At 40.3% G+C, this 20,295-nt stretch overlaps 1 protein-coding gene across 1 annotated transcript in view; it reads right to left on the bottom strand.

Annotated features, from left to right (window-relative positions):
* Positions 1-20,295, bottom strand: part of ADAMTS12 (ADAM metallopeptidase with thrombospondin type 1 motif, 12) — a 390,158-nt gene that overhangs the window by 248,251 nt on the left and 121,612 nt on the right. Inside the window, exon 3 of the mRNA XM_010853830.1 lies at positions 2,511-2,661. Within this exon, the coding sequence (XP_010852132.1) occupies positions 2,511-2,661 (151 nt within the window). The remainder of the gene's footprint in view (positions 1-2,510; positions 2,662-20,295) is intronic.

Genomic DNA, 20,295 nt, shown 5'->3' with positions numbered 1-20,295 from the left:
AGGACCCACCTAGGTGAAAAGCCAGATCAGGAGCCATTAAGTGAAAAAGTGAACCCAGAAACAAAGAAACAAGTAAGCAAACCTAAACTTGGCTCTCTGGGCTTCAACTCTGAGTAGAGGGTGGGAAACTTCTCCTGGAGTTATCTACAGCCACAAACCATAGATTTGGGACCCGACTTCACAACAGAATATGTGTAACTTCACCAGTAAGCGGAGTAAGATACCATTCCACATTCCCCAGACTGGCAAAATTTATAAATGAGAATATCAAGTGTTAGACAGAATATGTAACAGTGGGAACTGGTATATTCACTGCTCCTGAACAACTCTGAAAAGCAATTTTACATCTGGCAAAGTCACAGATGTATATATCCTATGAGACATTGCTTTCATTCCATACTAGTTACATGCCCTGGAAAACCCTATGAGCCTGTGTTCTTAAAAAACATGTACAAGATGATCTGTGCAATATAAGGTATAATAGCCCCAAACTGGAAACAGTTCAGATCCACTCACAGAAGACCAGTCCAAGTGAAAGTCACATAATGGGAGTGTCTACAACAGAAAAAAAAGGAATTACAGCTACACGTCCTGGCATAAACAATGTGGAGGAACAAAAAGTCCCATGCACACATTCAGATTTCATTTCCTTTCATGATCTTACCACGTATTCTAAAGATAAAATCTGGACTGGATCTCCTAAATCCAGGCTGATGCTCTTAAGACCAAGGTCTAATTCTACTCACAACTGTACCCACAGAATCTTGCAGAGCACCAGACATAAAGTGCTGGTACCCGACAGACACCCAACGGATTCTTGTTGGTTGAATGAATAGTTTCTGACCACAAAAACACATGCCAGGAACTAGACCCTGTGTTTCCAGCCTAGCGTCCTGATGTATGAAATCCCAAAACCTGACTTTACTTCCTTGGACCCCTTTCTGCCATAGTTGACCCTGCAGCTGTTGTCATCTAACCTGACTCCACTTACACAGCTTCCAAAAACCAGACTCCCCCCAGATACTTCCATCTAAGCTCCACTCAAGTCCCAGTATGATATGTTCCCACCAAAAATCCAAAGAGAAGGGAGCTTGTCAATTTCAATAAAATGAGGCTTTGAAATTTGCTCTAGATTTAATTCCAGCAATCTGTATTTTCTCATCATTTAACATGGAATCCAGAAAGTTGAACAAGAACTTTGACAGGGCTCAGGAAATATAATGCTTAGAAGAGCAAACAAAACTGGTTAAGAAATTTTAGTTCAAACTGATCAAATTGACAACAAAATAACATCACATTAAAGGTCTGGGTTGATTTCATCGGGCCATATTAAAAGACACTGTGAAATTCCCGAGTACCTTTCTATTCGGGAAATAAATGTAAATGAAGGGACACATTTTAGGGGAAATGATTCACTTTCTCTCCTGAAGTCCTAGAGTACTTTTAAACTCCATCTTTTTATTCAATACCAGGGGTGTTCCTGCTTTGAACATTACAAAGATAGAATGCTTTCCACAAGGAAAGGTGATCTTTCTCGATATAATCACAGTAATTCCATCTGGCAGCACCGATCTCCCTAAGCACAAGGTATACCTTAATGTGGGTTAATGACATGGCTAGTGTCAGTGAATTCCAGTGTAACACGGTACAGGAACACTGCAATTACCTGGCTCAGAGAGACCAGCACATTCCAATATGCCAAGATTTTAAAATTCCAAATGTCAAGTATACTTTAAAAATAATTGCCGGCACATTAACTTATTCTGCAGTCGCTAGCTGTCACGTAAATACTGCATTTCACTTACTGTCTTAGGAAAGAGAGTCACAAAGAACTGACACCTCCTCCACATCTATAAGCCTCACATTTTTCTTTTTATCAGTGTTATGTGGACTGGATGCACTCTAGATTCATCTATGTGGCTACAAGTCACTCTTCATTTCATTTTAATGATTTACTGAATTTCTACTTTGCATCTATACTATGTTACATACTGTTTGGGGAGGGAGTTCCTACACTAATGAAGCTGTGCAAATAGTTGATGGAACAAGATTTATATTCAAGGAAGACCTCAGCCTAAAGAACCTTAGCTGAATTTATCATCTGATAACATGTTGGTATTTTTTCAGTTTCTCTTCACATATCATTATCAGCATCATCAAATATTTAGCTGTCTAGCAATATTCCACATTAATGTATTATAACATTTCTGATACTGAAAAGCACTGTCTCTAAACTATCTTCCTCTAAGGAATTAAAAAGACTTAAAAAAATTCAGCATTACTAATCCCATATAAATATCATCAACCAATGTGGCAAGGATGTAGGAGATTCCTTTCCCTTTTCCTGTTAAGAATACAGACTTGAGTACAGAGAAGTGAAATGTATAACAGTACATATTTTCTGGCCACAGAGTGGGGAAGAGAAAACAGATTTGAATAATAACAGGTCTCATAAAAAAAAATAGAGCAAAACAAACTCCCCCATCCAGTGAGGAGATTAAGTACAATACCCTTTAATCCACAGGTTGGCTCCTTCATCTCTGGGACGCCTCGCCTCTGCCTCCTGTATACGATGTGTGGGTAGTACTCTCCCTCAGCCAGTGGATGGTTTTTGACAGGCTCAATGAAAAAGTCTCCATGTGGTAGATGGAAAAATCCAGTCTGTAAATACATGCAAGACAAAGGTTTTATTTGAATCCATTCTTTAGCTGGACAAAGAAAATTCATAAAGTGAAAATTATATAGATTAGGATGACCTCTGAAACTCAAAAGACTTTCATAGTCTGCCATTTGGTCTCCCAGAAGAGCGACATGTAAATAATTCAGTGAAATGTCTTAGTCATAGTTATTAAATGCTTGGGGGTCATGAGCTCTTTGAGGCACTAATGAAAAAAAAAAGTGTACATATACACACATATCCAAAAGTAGCAAACAATTTTTCAGGTTTGTGGATTGCCTCTATCCCTCAAACCCATTGCTGGTTAATCTCAAATTAGGAACAGGGCTTCCTGGGTGCCCTGTTATAGGACTTGTGGATCACAGTTCATGGACGTTTTTGGGAAACATTTATCTGTATGTGGGTAGCTCAGCTACATGCTCACATGTGGTTTCATCTTGTTTATTTCGTTTTGACTGCACTAAGTCTTCACTGCTGTGTGCCAGCCCTCTCTAGTCAGGATGAGCAGAGGCTACTTTCTAATTGCAGTATGCAGGCTTCTCATTGCTGTGGCTTCTCTTGTTGCAGAGCATAGGCTCTAGAGTGTAAGGGCTTCAGTAGTTGTGGAGTATGGTCTCTAGGGCTCAGGCTCAATAGCTGTGGTGCACAAGATTAGTTGCCCCATGGCATGTGGAATCTTCCCAGACCAGGGAGCTAACTCATGTCCCCAGCACTGGCAGGTAGATTCTCAACCACTGGACCACCAGGAAAGTCCCATGGTGGTTTGGCTTGAAGTGTTTAATGCCATTCTACTCTCAAGGAAACAAAGAAATATAATACTGATCTGAGACTTGAGTTTCCAGGAGTCTAAAGCAGACACTCTCATCTCACAGATAGGGGAATTAGCAATAAGTCGGGAAATGATGGGCAACGAGTAACTCTTTCTGGGGGTCAGGTCTAGAAGGATGGTATAGCCGACAACTCTGTCTTCTCTTTGTGAAAGATTCTGAGTGCCCATTTAAGTTATTTAGAAGCTGCTTTGCCAGTGACCTATGACAGACTTAACTCTTAGGATCTAAATTCTATGTTGATGAAAAAGATGGCTTGCCCCAGACACCCTGTTTGCAGCATCACACTGGAGTGACCAAGAGCTCAGACTTTGGAATTAGCCTGTATTCACATTCCAGCTCCTCCAGTTTTTAGCTCTGCGATGTGGGACAAATGACTTGCTCAGTTTGAGCTTTCTCAACTGAAAAATGAGGATAACCAAGGGATGTTGTGAAGCTTAAATGAGTTAATATATGCAAAGCTCCTAGAAAAGGGTGTGGCCTACAGTCTTATTTGTTATTAGACTCTTTCCAGATGTCAGGTTTCATGTCTTTTCATTGTCTTAGGGTCTCTAGAGTCAATATAACAGTTTAGTGAATATTGTTTACAAAAATAAACTTGGAAAGTTTGAGGTTAGGAAAACTGTGAACAGGTCCCAAAGTTCAAGGTCACTCGTCACATCTCAGCAAGCCAGGGCTGCTCTGCTCCGTAGGTGAGTCTGAAGATGAGCTGAGTACACCCCCTGCCCTCACCCCAGGCTAGGAAGCAAAAGGGGCTCCATGAAGGGAAATGCTCTCTGTTGAACAGGCTTTGACTCTGGGGTCTTTCCAAAATGGTGCCACACTGTTGCTGCTGTTCAGTCACTAAATCGTGTCTGACTCTTTGTGACCCCATGGACTGCAGCACACCAGGCTCGCCTGTCCTTCACTATCTTGCAGACTTTACTCAAACTCATGTCCACCGAGTCAGTGATGCCATCCAACCATCTCATCCTCCATTATCCCCTTCTCCTCCTCCCTTCAACCTTTCCCAGCATCAGGGACTTTTCCAATGAGTCGACTCTTCATATAGTAATATAACCAGATCTGAATATACACCTCACACCTTCTTATTTTGATTACTGACTTTTAAGTATCTTCGATAATAAAGAGAATAGAAAAAAAAATTACTGAAAGTCATAAGAATAGCTGTGTGACCTTGAATAGGTCATTCAACCTGTAAAATGTAGATATTGCCTACCACCTCACAGGGCTGTCAGGAGGAGCAAATGGACTGAGGCTTATCAAAGTGCCATGGAAACAGCTTTAAAATGCAGTGATAATATTTTAGCTATCGACACCAATAGCTGACATCTGACTTCAAATTTGCTCACATTTGCTGACCGGTTTTTTTTCTCAGCATCTTTCTTTGAGAAAAAAAAAACCTCCGGGACAAGAAGCATTGACAAGGTCCAGACTGTAAAGTAGCTAGAAACAGACTCATGTAGGGCTGAGAGTCAGTTTTATTTCTACTCTGAGACAAAGACCAGGGACATAAACAGACAGTGGACCTCTTGCGAATGGAGCTCATTTGTTCCACGGAAATTAAATGAAGGCAAGGACTCCTCAGGCACCGCTGGTGTGCAGTCCCTTTGTGCAACTTCCATCAGTCTAACACTAAAGTCTTTGAAGAAAAAAAAAGTAACACCAACAAGAAGGATGAACTGGTATTTCTCCAGCCTCAAATTTTGGACCCAGGTGGTGCAGAAGAAACACATGGGACTCCAGTTGAGAACACAATAACTGTTTTATGGGCAACACGAATGAGGGTGCCCAAAAGTCAAATGAGCATTTTCTTAACTGCTTCCTCCATTTGCATTTTTACACAAGGCCAGTTTTGCCAGCAGGCACCTGGAAATCAGCTACCTCTCCATCCTAAATACTTCTCAGAAGCTGGACGGAGCCCAAGGAAAGCTGAGTGACTCATCAGCTGGAGGGGAGGCAGGACATCTGCTCATAGGAAGTGGGGGTGCTGGCCTCAGGACCCCATGTGTATTGCAGAGAGAGGATGGACAGGAGAGGAGATGAAGAGATGCTGCTGGTTCCAAGAGGGTGAGGTGAGAAGATTTCCCAGCTGAGCTCTGCATCTCCTTCTCCTGCAACATATAAACACAGAGCTTTGTACACCTGGTACCCAAAGGGCCACAGTTCACTGGTCTCTTCTTGTCTAACCAGAGCTGGGTCATGCTGGAAAATCATACACCCTTTGCATTCCAATAGAAGTAAGGACTGGCTCCATGCTCTCCCTGAAGCTAACTGCCCAAGAGGGCCACCTTCTTCTGTTGCCAGCTCTGGATCTGAATCGGAGAAGGCGCTCTACATTCCACTCTCCTTTATATACTGCTTACCTCTTGCATCATTTTTCAAAACCTTTTTATTTTATATTGCAGTAGAGCTGATTAACAATGTCGTGATAGTTTCAGGTGGACAGCAAAGGGACTCAGCCATACATGTATCTGTTCTCCCCAAAGGTCTTCCCAGGTGGCTCAGATGGTAAAGAATCTGCCCACCAATGCAGGAGACGTGGGTCCGGAAGATTCCCTGGAGGAGGAAATGCAACCCACTCCAGTATTTTTGCCTGGAGAATCCCATAGACAGAGGGATTGGGATCCTGATGGACAGATCCCAGGACAGATCCTGATGGGCTACATTTATGGGGTCACAAAAGAGTTGGACACAACTTAGTGACTAAACAAACAAAAAATTCTCCCCCAAACTCCTCTCCCATCCAGGCTGCCAGATAACATTAAGCAGTTTCCTGTGCTAAATAGTTAGGTTCTTGTTGGTTATCCATGTTAAATATATCAGTGTGTATGTGTCACTTCTCATATCTTTGAAGGAGACCGAGAATGGACCTAAAGAAAAACTATCCAGTTCTCTGGGGAATTCTCAGATTCCTGAAAGAACCAGGGCAGGATGAGCCCCTGGCAGAAGCCCAAAGAACACAAGTTTGCCCTTTCACCTCCGTCATCTCTTTCTCCTCTCAGCATCCCAGCATGCCGCTCAGTGTCTTTTGGAAATAAACTCACCTCATTGTTCTAAGTTATAAATACCTGAGAATGCTTCCTGAGGCTCTCTTATAAGAATTATTCTAAATAAACTTTATTTCAAAGCACTATAAACCTGCAGAAAAATATACAAGTTATAACTGCAAAGTCCCATAAAACTTTCACAGAAGAAACACCTAAATTCAGGAAGAGAAGCTTTCCAGTAGCAAGAAACTACGTGCTTCGCTTCTCACTCAATATCACCCCCAGGGGTAAACTTATTCCAATTTCTAACACTAATACATTCATTTTAAATCTTTCCTTAATTCTTTACAGGAAGGGTCACTTGATACAAAAAGTAATGTCTACTCCATGACTGCTAAGTCACTTGTCATGTCCGACTCTTTGTGACCCCCTGGACTGTAGCCCAACAGGCTTCTCTGTCCATGGGATTCTCCAGGCAAGAATACTGGAGTGGGTTCCCAGGCTCTCCTCCAGGGGATCTTCCCCATCCAAGGATCAAACCTATGTCTCTCATGTCTCCTGCATTGGCAGGTGGGTTCTTTACCACTAATGCCACCTGGGAAGCCCTAATAATGTCTACTAGTTCATTTCAAATGTTAGAGACTGGCTGGTGAAAGAAATTTAAGGCAAGGAGATGTCTTGCTACTGCTACTGCTAAGTCACTTCAGTCGTGTCCAACTCTGTGGGACCCCATAGACAGCAGCCCACCAGGCTCCCCCATCCCTGGGATTCTCCAGGCAAGAACACTGGAGTGGGTTGCCATTTCCTTCTCCAATGCAGGAAAGTGAAAAGTGAAAGTGAAGTCCCTCAGTCATGTCTGACTCTTAGCGACCGAATGGACTGCAGCCTACCAGGCTCCTCCATCCATGGGATTTTCCAGACAAGAGTACTGGAGTGGGGTGCCATTGCCTTCTCCAGAGATGTCTTGAGACCCATTAAATCAGACTCTTCCTACTGCTTCCTCCTCAGCCCCAGACGGTGGGGATGAGACAAAGGGCTGAGCTACCTTGGTGAGAATCATCTGGCATTGAACCTCTACTGCTCTCTGCTAAGGAGGAACAGGGGTAGGACCTTCAGAATCTTTAGGACCAATTTATTTTTCCTAGTCTTCCACTGAGAATAGTTATCTATAACAGCTCCTCCTTCTCCTCAACTCCTATCAAAGTATTAGTCATCTGGATGTACTTGATGTTATACTTCAGTTAGTGCAATGATTTTGGGTCCAGTGGGAAACTGGCAATGTCTTACAAGAAATTTGTGAATAGACTGTTCTAGAATTGCAAAGCCATGAGGCCTTGAAGAGTCACCTGGTCTAGGCTGTCATGCCTTCAGCTTTTACCGCAGGTAAAAACAGCAGGCTGAAGAATAAAAAAAATGGTATTGTAAAAGACATGGGGAAACTTATCAAACCAGTTCCAACACTCAACACTCAGGGCCCTGTGTTGCACAAGTCAAGGGGGTGATATTCACATAGATAAAACTGTGAGTGGAGCCCCCTAGAGGTGTGCGATGGAGCATTGTCACTAACTCATTAGCCTGTCCTGGAAAGAAATTCCTGTTCATTTGAAAATGTCAGAAGTTACCAGATCAGTTTGTTTCTTCCTGTGGTGATGAAGACAATAACATGAACATATTCTGAAATCAAGAACAAAAAAAAATTGATTTGGGATAAAGATGTATCCAAGACACTCAATTATAGTACATAGATCACTGGGAAAGATATCACCTGTGGCCTACTATATACACAGGAAAGAAGATAAAATAAGACCCCCCCCACCAAATCACCCTTCTTGATGATCAATTTGCATCTGTCACATGTCCAGCCCAGGGCTAAGATGTCTAAGAGGGGCAGTGACCCCTGCCCTTGAGGTTTACAACCTAGCCAGGAAGACAAGACTGACATCCATAAAGTAGCAGAAAGGAGAACAGCAAAGACCTAGAATTTTTGTGTCAAAAAAGGGTACAGTGCTCACATGTCCCAAGAGGTTGGCCCATGACCTCTGGGCCTAGAGGCCAGCCCTTAAGTCCTGTATCACAGTCCCTTCTCGACCAAACACAGCATCCTTGCAGAAGGTGGGGGATGTGTCTCCCTAAGTGCTACAGATTCCAGTGCTGTGGTCCAGGAGAGACAAAGGCCACTGAAGGTAAATGCTTTTAGAGGGTACAGACAGACTGAACTTCTACAATCTCCAATAAACCTGGCCCAGCCCTAAAGCCATGACAACCTGCCAGAATTATTAACTTTTAACTTTTCTGTTGCTGGGTTGTAAGAGAAAGAACAACTTTCTATCATTTAATGCATAGCCAGGACCTTAAGTCAGAAGTCAGGGGATGACAGAAGCCACAAAACACAGAGCTGAGACCACTGGGAAGATTAGTCCAGGAATAACCTCTCCCACCTGCCGTGACGCCAAGAGCTCCCTGACAGGCCCCCATGGAGCCAAAAGGGAGTGTAACTGGTAATGTCATTGATTCACAGATTCTACATATTAGTCTTAGCAGCCTTAGATAAAGCTCAGGCCAGAAACATGTATCTGGTTCATCCACCTGTTAGTCACCCATATGCCAGGCAGGTATTGTTAACAATCAGATCTGGCCCCTACCTCCTAGAACAATGCTGTCAAATAGAACTTCCTACGATGACAGAAATGTTCTACATCTGCATTGTTTGTTTGTTTTTAAAGATTTTTATTTATTTTTTTTAACCTTTCTATACTCCAAAGAATGTATTTGCGTTTTGGTTTCTTTGTCTTTCCATTGGAGAATGTATCCTATTTACATCTGATAAAATTACTAACATTATTGGGTTTAAATAGACCACTGTATTGTTTTCTGTTTGTCCCATATGTTCTTATGTTTCTTTAGCTATCTTTTTTGGCCTTTTCTGAATTAATCAATTATCACTCTCTTTTAAATACTATTACCTATGTATGCAGTTTCTCTTAGTTATTACCTTAGAGATTATAACATTCCCCCTTTACTCATCAGAATCTAGTTTAAAACTAGTCCTTTTACCATGACATGACAAATGCATCTGCATTGCTGATAGCCACTAGCCTCATGTGTCTGCTGAGCACTTGATCTGTGGCTAATGTAACAGTGGAACTGAATTCTTAACTTCATTAAACTCTATTATCTTTAAATAGCCCTAGGTGATTAATAGCTACCATATGTGTGTGTGTACGTGTTTGTGTGTATATGTGTGTGTGTTAGTTGCTCAATCATAGCCGACTCTGACCGTATGGACTGTAGCCTGCCAGGCTCCTCTGTCCATGGATTCTGAACAGCATATATCTAGACCGTGGCTGACTAGTGAAGAAAGGGATCCATACACGTTTATACCACACAGTGACAGGTGCTAGAATCAAGGGCAAATCTGAAGACTTGTTTTAAAAACAGGCTACAAATATGTGACATTTCACTGATCACAGTTTGTTTTCTGTAATCAAGTCAATCAGGAGCCGGCTTAGAAACACCAGTGTAATGCACACAGACTTCAGAGAATTGAAAAGGGCAACCAGGTATAAAAAATGCAACACTTACCGAGATTAAAATGAATCATCAGGAACAATTTGGCAGGACAAGGGCTGTGTGAAAGGGCTACCATCATCGTGAGGCCAGATCAGAAGGGATATGAAAGTACCAGGAAAAGCCTGGGACTGGGCTTATGATCAGACAGCATCAAAACCCCAGCTCTACTTCTAGAAGGAGCTGTTCTCATGAGAGCCCTAGAATATCAACCTACGTGTCCTCATACCTCTCTGATGCTCATAAGAGGAACTTGTCTAAACCCTAATACACACAAGATCATATACCAATCACTGGCTGTCAGTTCAGAGGCTAAGTAGTAGAAAAAATATCCCTTCATTGAAAAATTGTTGAGATGGGTTCAAAAAATATATACAATCAAAAAGTTATGACAGGGTTTAATTGAAAGCACAAGCTATGGTCAAGTTGGGCTTCCCACATGGCACTAGTGGTAAAGAACCTGCCTGACAATGCAGGAGACATAAGAGACGCAGGAAGATCCCCTGGAGAAGGGCATGGCAACCCACTCCAGTATTCTTGCCTGGAGAATCCCATGGACAGAGAATCCCTGTTGGGCTACAGTCCATAGGGTCACAGAGTCAGACATGACTGAAGGGACTTAGCATGCACAGCATGCATGGTCAAATTAGTTAATACATAGAGCCTCTGTTTTCTCATCTGTAAAATGGGGCAAAATCTATCTTAATTAGCACAGTTGTAACTATTACAGACATTTTCTATAAAATGCCTAGCAGAAGAGTTGACATACATATGGTAGGTAGCCATAAATGTACAGTAGCTCATTTTATTTTTTTTGTTTAATTTTTTTCCACTTTTTATTTATTTTTTTACTTTACAAGTAGCTCACTTTATCATAGCATCATCCACAGTGAAGATGAATATAAAGGAATGACTGAAAGCAATTATTCTCATGTTCAGCCTTTTGTTTCATCTCTTAGCTGCAAGTTCTCTTGGCTTCAGTTTTCTCATGTGAAAAATATAAATAGTGGTAGTAACTTGCTAATTAGCTTATTAAAAGGTGTCATGTGTATTAAATGAGTTAGTATAAAGTGCTTGCACAACTGTCAGCACACAGCATGTACCTAATAAATGTGAGTTATTAGCTATTATGATAGTATAAGGAAAACTCATCCCAGATGCCTGATGTGATGGTTTATGTCACTGTAACACACTACGAGGTGCCCAGGTTACACATTATTTCTTGGGTCTGTCTGTGAGGGTGTTTCCAGATGTCATTAGCATATAAATCAGTGGACTCAGTAGACTGCTGTTCCCAATGTGGGTGGGTATCATTCAATTTCTTCAGGGTCAGATCATCTCTGGCCCTCAGACTGGAGCTGACACCTCAGCTGTCCTGGTTGTCAGGCCTTCAGCCATGGACCAAATTACACCATAGCTGTCCTGGTTCTCCAGCTTGCAGATGACAGATTGTGCAATTTCTCAGCCTCCATAATCGTGTGAGCCAGTTCTTCATAATAATTACATTAATTAGGGGAGAATCAGTGGTGCCTGGATGTAAATTGAGCTGCCTGGAAATTTTGAGAGGAGACAGAATTGATAGATTTCTCTTTCTTGCTGTTTGCTAGTCTTAGAGCTGGAAGCGATGGTGGGAGACTTCTCAAACTTCACACACCTCTCAGCCTGGGAGGCTGGTTTTCAGAGCATGTCTTAGGAATAATCAAGCCCAATTCCAAAGCTGGGATTTCTTCAAATGAACCAAGGCTGAAATCTTCAATAAACTTAGCATGAGTGTCAGCACATAGTATATACCTAATAAAGTCTCTAGGTCAACAGTGGGTGCCAGATCCGACCTTCCCCCTTCTCCTACTGGAAACAGAATAACCTACAGCAGAATTTGTGTTCCCCTAGCAGAAAAGTCTGGCGACAGGGCTGAGTTCAACCCTCAACTCCAGCACGATTAAGCAAGGTAGCTTTACACAAGTCATTTAGTCTCTCTGAGCCTCGCTCTCCTCATCTATAAAATGAGGTTGACAACATATTCTTTGCTAAAGAATTTTGACAAGAACAGAATAAGGTAATTCTTATAAGGCCTTGCTGTCTTCATGGATTCCTTCAAAGTGATGTGCTTGGACTCCTCCCTGTGATTCAATCAATCATTTCCATACCTTGTTGTTCAGTTGGTAAGTCATATCCAGCTCTTTGCGATCCCATGGACGGCAGCATGCCAAACTTCCCTGTCTTTCATTGTCTCCCAGAATTTGCTCAAATTCACGTACATTCAGTCTGCTATCTGGCAGGCATGGTTAACATGCTTGTTTCATGGTTGTCCCAGTTTTGAGTTTCAGAAGAAAACCTTCGGCTTACATAAGAGCAGAAAAGTTGCCTAGTAACTAGTTTTCTCATTTCTTACTTGACAGTACTTGGAACTGAGTGCATTTATTCAATTATAGTTCCCAAGAGCTCTCTCCACAGATTCACTATTTTTCTTATGGAAGATAGCTAGGTAGGACAGCCACTCAGCCCAATTAAGTGGATTTTTAGAAATTTAAAATGTAACTACCAAAGAGAATGAGGCATCAGATGATCCACTTATTTCCAATTCTAGTGTGCAGAAGAACCACATGGAAAGCTTATTAAAAACACATACACTGGGAAGCCTTGTCCAGACATTCTAGTTAGTAAGTTTAATGTGATACCCAGGAATCCACATTTTAGCAAGCACCTTGAGGTTGCTGACAGATAATCTGTGTACTATACTTTGGAAAACACTACATTTTCCCCTTAGGTGGTGCTTGATTGCTTTTTAACTTCTCCCACCAACAAATAGGCATAATACTATGAATATGATGAAATACTCATAATGACTCTAATCAAACAGTTCATCTCAATTGAAAGAAGTTTCAGCAATAATGATTGTTGATTGCAGTTTATGAAGAATATTCCCTGAAGTTTGCAGGGAAGGCCCGTAACATTTTGGCAGACGAGGACACTTTAAAGATGCAAAAAATAAAAAAGTTTAAATCATTCTAGGAAATGGGTGAATAAATGTTTTGGATTTGAAATGTGAAATAAATGTGAAATCATTTCACAGGAGAAAATATGCAGACTGAAATAAGCTGGCCTGACACAAATCCTGATGAACCCCACCAAACCTACTATTCTCAAAAATTAAAAAGGGAATTTTTATCACATCTCAAACCATGTGTTCCCAGATAAGCCATCAGAATCAGCAAGATCGTCTAAGAGCCTGTAGCAACCAAAAACTCATCAGAACTTCTCTGTCACGCTGTATGCAGGGACAGGCAGTTTGACAGTTTCACAAAATGGTCTTTCTAGCCCCATCAGACACCTAAGGTCATTTCTTTTCTTTTTTTTTTTTTTTTTACAGTGCAGGAAGATAATCTTTATTACATTTTAACTAGAAACAGAGCAGACAGCAAGTTCACGAGGTATTTTTGATTATTATTCTCTTAAAATCAGGCTTCAATAACAATAGTCAAAAGCGAGCCTTAACTGCACAGATATATTTTGGTCACTTATTAAAATCTTCAAGGGCACCAAAGCCAGCAGTGTAAACTAACATAAAGGTAATCACTGAAAATTTTAATGTGCCAAAGTGTAGATCACTGCATTAAACTCTATCCTTGTATTTTCTTAATCATCTTCTTCAACACTGAACAATTATTGTTACTCGGCAAAATATCAAGCATGCACATAGCATGCCTACAGGAATACTCTCTTAACATTGTCAACACTGTGCCTTCCTTTCCCCCTGGAATTCAATGACTCATGGTTCCACTCCCTACATGTATTAGTGGTAATATGCAAAATTGGTTTTGTTTTCAAGGTTCAATAACAGATTGACTTTGCATTTGGTGGCCAGCTGTGTACCCTAATTTTTTATCAGTTATTTCTTTCACAAATTTAACTACATTTCATAAGCCCTGAGATATTCAATAACCTGCTAATGATTTATACTTTTACACTTTACTCAATTTGAACCCCTCATAAGTACTTAAAATTATTTACAGATGATTGTAAGTAAAGCAATGATGGAATTTACTACTTGTGTATTAGACTGATAACAAGGCCTTTAACTAAGAGTTGCATATTTTATGCAGTTTTTTGCTGGCTAGGAGCCATTCTTAAAATTACATCAATGATTCTCTGTCAGTAAATTGCTTTTCATTTGCTTATTCCTACTTGGATAACCAGATTTACTCTTTTCCTCTCTTGTAAAACAACATTTTTTTCTCTTTCCCAGACATAAATGTTGTCCAACTGACTAGGTACCAAAAGAAAGTTTGAACAGCATATTGATAACTATGATTAGCAGAAAAATAGCTCATAATAGACATTCAATAAATGTGTCTTCTATCTGGAATGAATGAGTTGTAAGGCAGCTGTTGGAGTCTTATACTTTCATCATATGCTGTAACTAATTTTTTTTTATTTTATTTTATTTTGCTAATTTTCTTTACCTAGGGAATTCAGGTTACCCAATTCAATTCGCCCTCAGATGTAAATCTAAGAATTTTAAATTTTAAAAAGTGATTAAGCTATTCTCAGAAAAGGTAAACAAGTTAATAATAACAGTTGCTACTAGTTGATGGAAAAAAAAAAGGATGGGATTACTTTCCACTAAATCATACATACAACTGAGGAGAAATAAAAAACTAAGCATTAACTGATTTTTATCATTTTCTCCACAGTTATCCTTGCAGCATTTTTGTTCATATATTTATCCCTGTTAACTTTTCTAGCTGAAAGAAAATTTAATTATCTTCATGGATTTCCCTATCTCCTTATGTACATACTGTTAGTGAAAAGCTGGTGTAAATTTAAGAGTGTGTTTTCATGTCATGCCATATTTCTATATTTGTTTTTTGCTAACATTAAGTTTTCCCTATTTAAATGATTCTGTATGGAAGATGAGAAAATCTGCCAACTTCCTACAAGACTGCTTGCTTGCACTATTCTGTTTTTGTTGATAGTTTTGAAGCATATTGCACACTTGTCATCTAGCATATGAATAAGTAACTGTTACTCTTTTTAGAAAGGATACACTGACAACCGATACAGTTCATGGTTCTGTTCTCCCATCTTACAGTGCAGGTTCCATCAGATGTGGTGTCCCAAAAACATGAGCTGGCTGTGTGAAAGCCATATGGACTCCTCTGGACCACTACGCAGGTCACAATATACTTATAAGCTTTTCCCAATCTAACCAGATGTGCTAGGGATTGTTCCACTATGCTTGCAGTCCATTGGTTGATATTGTTCTGATTATAATCTTCACCTCCCAAGACCCCATCTATACACTCTTTAACAATATTGTGGGCTTCATCGGCATTAAAGCCAACCTCGTCGCAGGGGCGATGGTACTCCTCCATGGTGGCGCCAAGTCTCCTAAGGTCATTTCTGACTTCTTCTCTTTCTCCCAAAAATCTTCTATCAGAACAATTTTTGTTTCTCAAAACTTCTCTATGTCTTTGCTTTTTTTTTTTTTTGTCTCTCTAAGCAGTAATCCATGTTTGTTAACTCTAGAAAATAAGTCCAACCAACCAAAAGGGAGAGAGAGAAAAAAAAAAAAAAAAAACCAGCTAACACCTTGGGAGCCCAGGAAACATGTTATTAGGGAGAACAAGTGAAAGCACTGTCTCCCACGGGGAGCAGAAAACCATTAGGGTAGGCTCGGCTGAGGCACAGCACTATTTTTTTCATGATGCCCCAGCAGGCCGTCATTCTCGTCAGAAACTACCCTAAGGATGCAAAGCCCTCCCTGGGCTGTGGAGAACACAGCCCTGGTCTTGCTTCTCTCACTGTGACAATCTCTGATGGGCAATAATCCCTGATCAGGCAGAGCTCCCATCAACAGAAAGAGCACAGCAGCCTGTCAAGACTGTTGCTATGGCCACCAAAGTGATTTTGAACTGAAACAGAGCATTCCAGGGATGTTTACCAATGGCTCAGGGCCAAAGGGGAATGCCTTCTCTGGTGGCTTGGTGATGGGAGCTGGCAAACCAGGAGAGAATTTCATAGCATGTTAACCTCACTAAGTACCACAGCAGAGAAAGGGAAAAAAATAAAGAGCAGGTCTAGTGTAAGATGTTATGACGTGAATGTGAGCATTAGGAAATATTATATCCTCATTGTATTCTAAAATGGAATTAGTTAAAGCAAGATTTGCCTTTCCACAGGCTCTTCATGAAGGAATAAGTCCACACTCATTGTCTCCACTTTATATGCCACACCAAAGTCATAACTATAGTGGGACAAACTTATTTTAGTTATTTGTAATCTCCCACTACCCTGTAAGAAGAATGGGTCTGGGTAACTTTAGTACTTTTCAACCAAGGGCAAAAGAAAAGAATCTTTTTTTTTTTAGAAAAAAAGAATAGACTTCTACTATGAAAATAGAATAGACTTTCACATCCTTGAAGACAACATTTAAGTGGTAGGAGGAAGGGAAATAGCAACTGAGGAAGTCTTAAACAACTGTGTTTAAGAGAGAAGGGACAAGTTGGGAGTCCCAGAAATAATCCAGATGTAGACAAAGTGGCACCTGGAGAAGCAGAGGCTGAAAAGGAAAAAAAAAAAAAGCCCACAAGAGAAGATGTATCAGCCAGTGGTCAGTGAGAAAGACATGCAAAAGGAAAATGGGGATTTTTGCTAGCATCATAAGAAATGTACAAGGTAAACTCCTGTGTGTCTCTTCTACCTGTGAAACCTTCAATAAAACAAACACTGTTCTCTAATACTTTTTGTGACTAGAAATGCTGTATTCTCCATCACAGATGGTACAAGAAGAAAAGAGAGTCACTAAATGATACATAGGAGGAGCCTCTTTTCCTCTTTAGGTAGAGGGTAAAAACATCAACTTGAGGCAAGCAGGAAAGGCATCTGTAAAACTGCTCTGAAGAATGGGAGAAGCCACCAGCCTTCAATGGAGCCCAGTTGAAGTCTGAGCTGAGACTGTGAGCCACTGAAAAGCAAGTCAAAGGAAATGACAAACAGGGCAAATGCAGAAGAGGTCGTGATCAGAAAGAGGAGTATTAAAGTTAAGCATTTAGAGTTTATAATGTAAGTGTGGTGTGGTGGAATGAATCTAGTCCCCAAAAGACATCCACAGCCTAAGCCCTGGCACCTGTGAGTAGGTTACTTACCATGGTGTGTGGGACTTTGCAGATGTAATTAAGTTAAGGATCTTGAGAGAGGGAGACTGTTGACCCACTGTATTCGGGAGAGTCCTATAAGAGGGAAGCAGGAGGATCAGAATGAGTAGTGGGGGAGGTAATGACAGAAACAAGAGGTTGTAATAAGGTGAAGAAGGGGCCGCAAGCCAAGGAACAGAGGTGGCCTCTAGAAACTGAAAAAGGTAAGAAAACAGATTTCCCCTGAAGCATCCAGAAGGAAAGTGACCACAAGGACACTCATTAGTCATGACCTCCAGAACTTGTTGTTTTAAACCACTGCATTTGTAGAGATTTGTTAGAGCAGCCTCAGGAAACTCATTAATGGGAGACTGGTCATGGGAAAAGGTCACCAAAGTGAATCCCACTGAAGGAGTCTAGGAAAGAGAAGTCAAGAAGGTTAAGGGTCCATGAAGTTAAGATGTTCATCTTGACTTGCAGCTAAAAAGACCCTTCACATCGTGAGCCCAGTATATAACCAACAATTTCTGGAAGCAGTGCTTCCCTATTTTCCTATGTAGGTGGCATTCTGATACATTCTGTTTTGTTTTAATCAATTTAAATCCTGGTTCTAAAACACTAAGCTGATTTCACATTCATGTAATGGATTACAACTTGCAGATCCAAAAACTGATATGGTGGGGAGAACTTGGACTTTATTGTTAAACCTGGATCTGAGTTCTTATTCTAGTTCTATGCTTTCTTCCTGTGTGACCTTGGTCAAAGTGGCTGACCAATGAGTCTCAGGTCATTCTTATGAGAAATGGAGAATGCCCAATTGCTAAAGCTGTTAAGAATAAATGAATTGTTGTGAGGAAGCACCTATTACAGTGGCTGGCATGTAGCATTAATTCAAAAATAGCAGCTTCTTGTGAAATCAGAGAAGCTTATCCTAAGATACTTCAAGGGTCAATTTTTCAGTAGATACTGGAATTGCTTCCTCACTTCCACTCATCCACACCATAAATGTTCTTCTAATGAGGAAAGATAGTTCTCAAGGCACCCACTATTGCTAAACTAATTATTAAAAATCTCTTTCCTTTATGGTGTGTGTGCCATAACTTCCATTCATCATCTTAGTTCTGCCTTGTGGAGCTATACCAGAATATGTCTAATATATTTTATACATAAAAGATGCTTGCTCCTTGGAAAAAAAGCTATCACAAACCTAGATCGCATATTAAAAGGCAGAGACATCACCTTCGGCAATAAAGGTCTGTATTGTCAAAGCTACGGTTTTTCCAGTAGTCAGGTACAGATGTGAGAGTTGAACCATAAAGGCGGCTGAGCACCATAGAAGTGATGCTTTTGAACTGTGGTGTTCAAAACACCACAGTTTGTTTGACTGCAAGGAGATCAAACTAGTCAATCCTAAAGGAAGTCAACCCTGTATATTCACTGGAAGAACTGATGCTGAAGCTCCAATACTTTGGCCACCTGATGGTAAGAGCTGACTCATTCAAAAAGACTCTGACACTAGGAAAGATTGAGGGCCAGAGGAGAAGAGGGTGACAGAGGATGAGATGGTTGGATGACATCACTGACTCAATGGACATGAGTTTGAGCAAACTCCAGGAGATAGTGAAGGACAGGGAAGCCTGGTGTGCTGCAGTCCATGAGGTCTCAAAGAGTTGAACACGACTTAGCAACTGAACAACAACAACAAAATATATAATATTTACTTAAATATACTGGATAATATTTATCATGCACCACTAAGACTTCTCTTTTCAGCCTAAATATTTGCACTTCCTTCAACTATTTTTCATTTCTTATTGTGCTAATCCTTCAGCAACCTGGTTAAGCTCCTTGAAATAGTACTACAGTTTGTCAGTTTCTCTCCAAAAATCACACCAGAATTGGACATTGAGATCCCAGCACATCAATGCCATCAACTTTGGAGAAATGAAATAGTGGGAAAAGTATATATATTTTCTCCCTTCACAATAATCAAATTCTTCAGGGGAGAAATTGATGAGGCAAAAATGTGGTCTAATAAGGACTTACTCCTTTTACTAGGGCTTAAAGAAATGATCTATTTTCTCCAGGGAGTTAAATGAAGGGCCAGGAAATAGGCTTCAGAATTGGGGGAACACAGTAACAACACTGAGGACAGAATGTCTCAGTACTCCCTGAAGTTCAATGATTTTTTTTCTTAAACACGGCCCTGAGTTGACTAGACATCTCCTTCATTAGAGTTTGATTTCCCTGACATTCTGACCCTTATTTCAGCATTGAGGTGCAGATGACCAGTAAACAGTTTATGGCAGTGCTGTCTGGAATATGAACAGACCACACCAAAACCAGCCCTCTGTAAAAACAGTTCCAATTTCTCTGCAAAATCTGCAGGCAATACCTCAATGTTACTGCATGGGAAAAGTTGGTCTAAGAGTACAGTGAGTTGGCTTTTTTTTTTCCCCCCACTGCATTGGAGGCAGATTCTTTACCAACCGAGCTATCAGGGAAGCCCTTCAATGTTTTACTTTGAAGAATTTCAAACATACAAAAAACTCAAAGAACAGTAAAATAAACATCCATACAGTTGCACTTGGATTTAAAAAATACTAATATTCTGCCACTTTTGAAATATATAGGCTGTACTATTTGAAAAGTAACTTGCAGACAGGATGGCAATTCAGCTTTAAATACATGAACAAGCCTGTCCTAAGAAGCAGGTACTCTTCCTACATATCCACAGGTCCATGACCTCACCTAAGAATTAGCAATCATTGTACATAATCCTAATTTCATTCCATGTTCAAATTTCCCATATTGTTCCTTCCAAAATCTTTTAGAGTTATTCATTGTTTCTTTATTTCATTGTTTGTAATCTAGAACTAGTTGAGTTTAATACAATGCATTTTGGTTGTTTTATAATAATTTTTTTTAAAAAGTAATGTACCTCAAGCACACAAGTTTAAAAAGTGGAATATTTTTAAAGCCTGTTATGAAAAGCAATAATATTTTGTTCTACCTCTCCCAATCCCCAAAGGTAATGATTCTTGACTTTTTAACCTTATTCTTCTGTAAATTATCTCTATGTTTTCTCAATAACATGC

The sequence above is a fragment of the Bison bison genome, unplaced genomic scaffold (genome assembly GCF_000754665.1).
Source record: "Bison bison bison isolate TAMUID 2011002044 unplaced genomic scaffold, Bison_UMD1.0 scf7180017864331, whole genome shotgun sequence".
NCBI classification, from domain to species: Eukaryota; Metazoa; Chordata; class Mammalia; order Artiodactyla; family Bovidae; genus Bison; species Bison bison.
The sequence above is the reverse complement of the archived record's forward strand: the minus strand, read 5'-3'. Positions and strand labels throughout refer to the sequence as shown.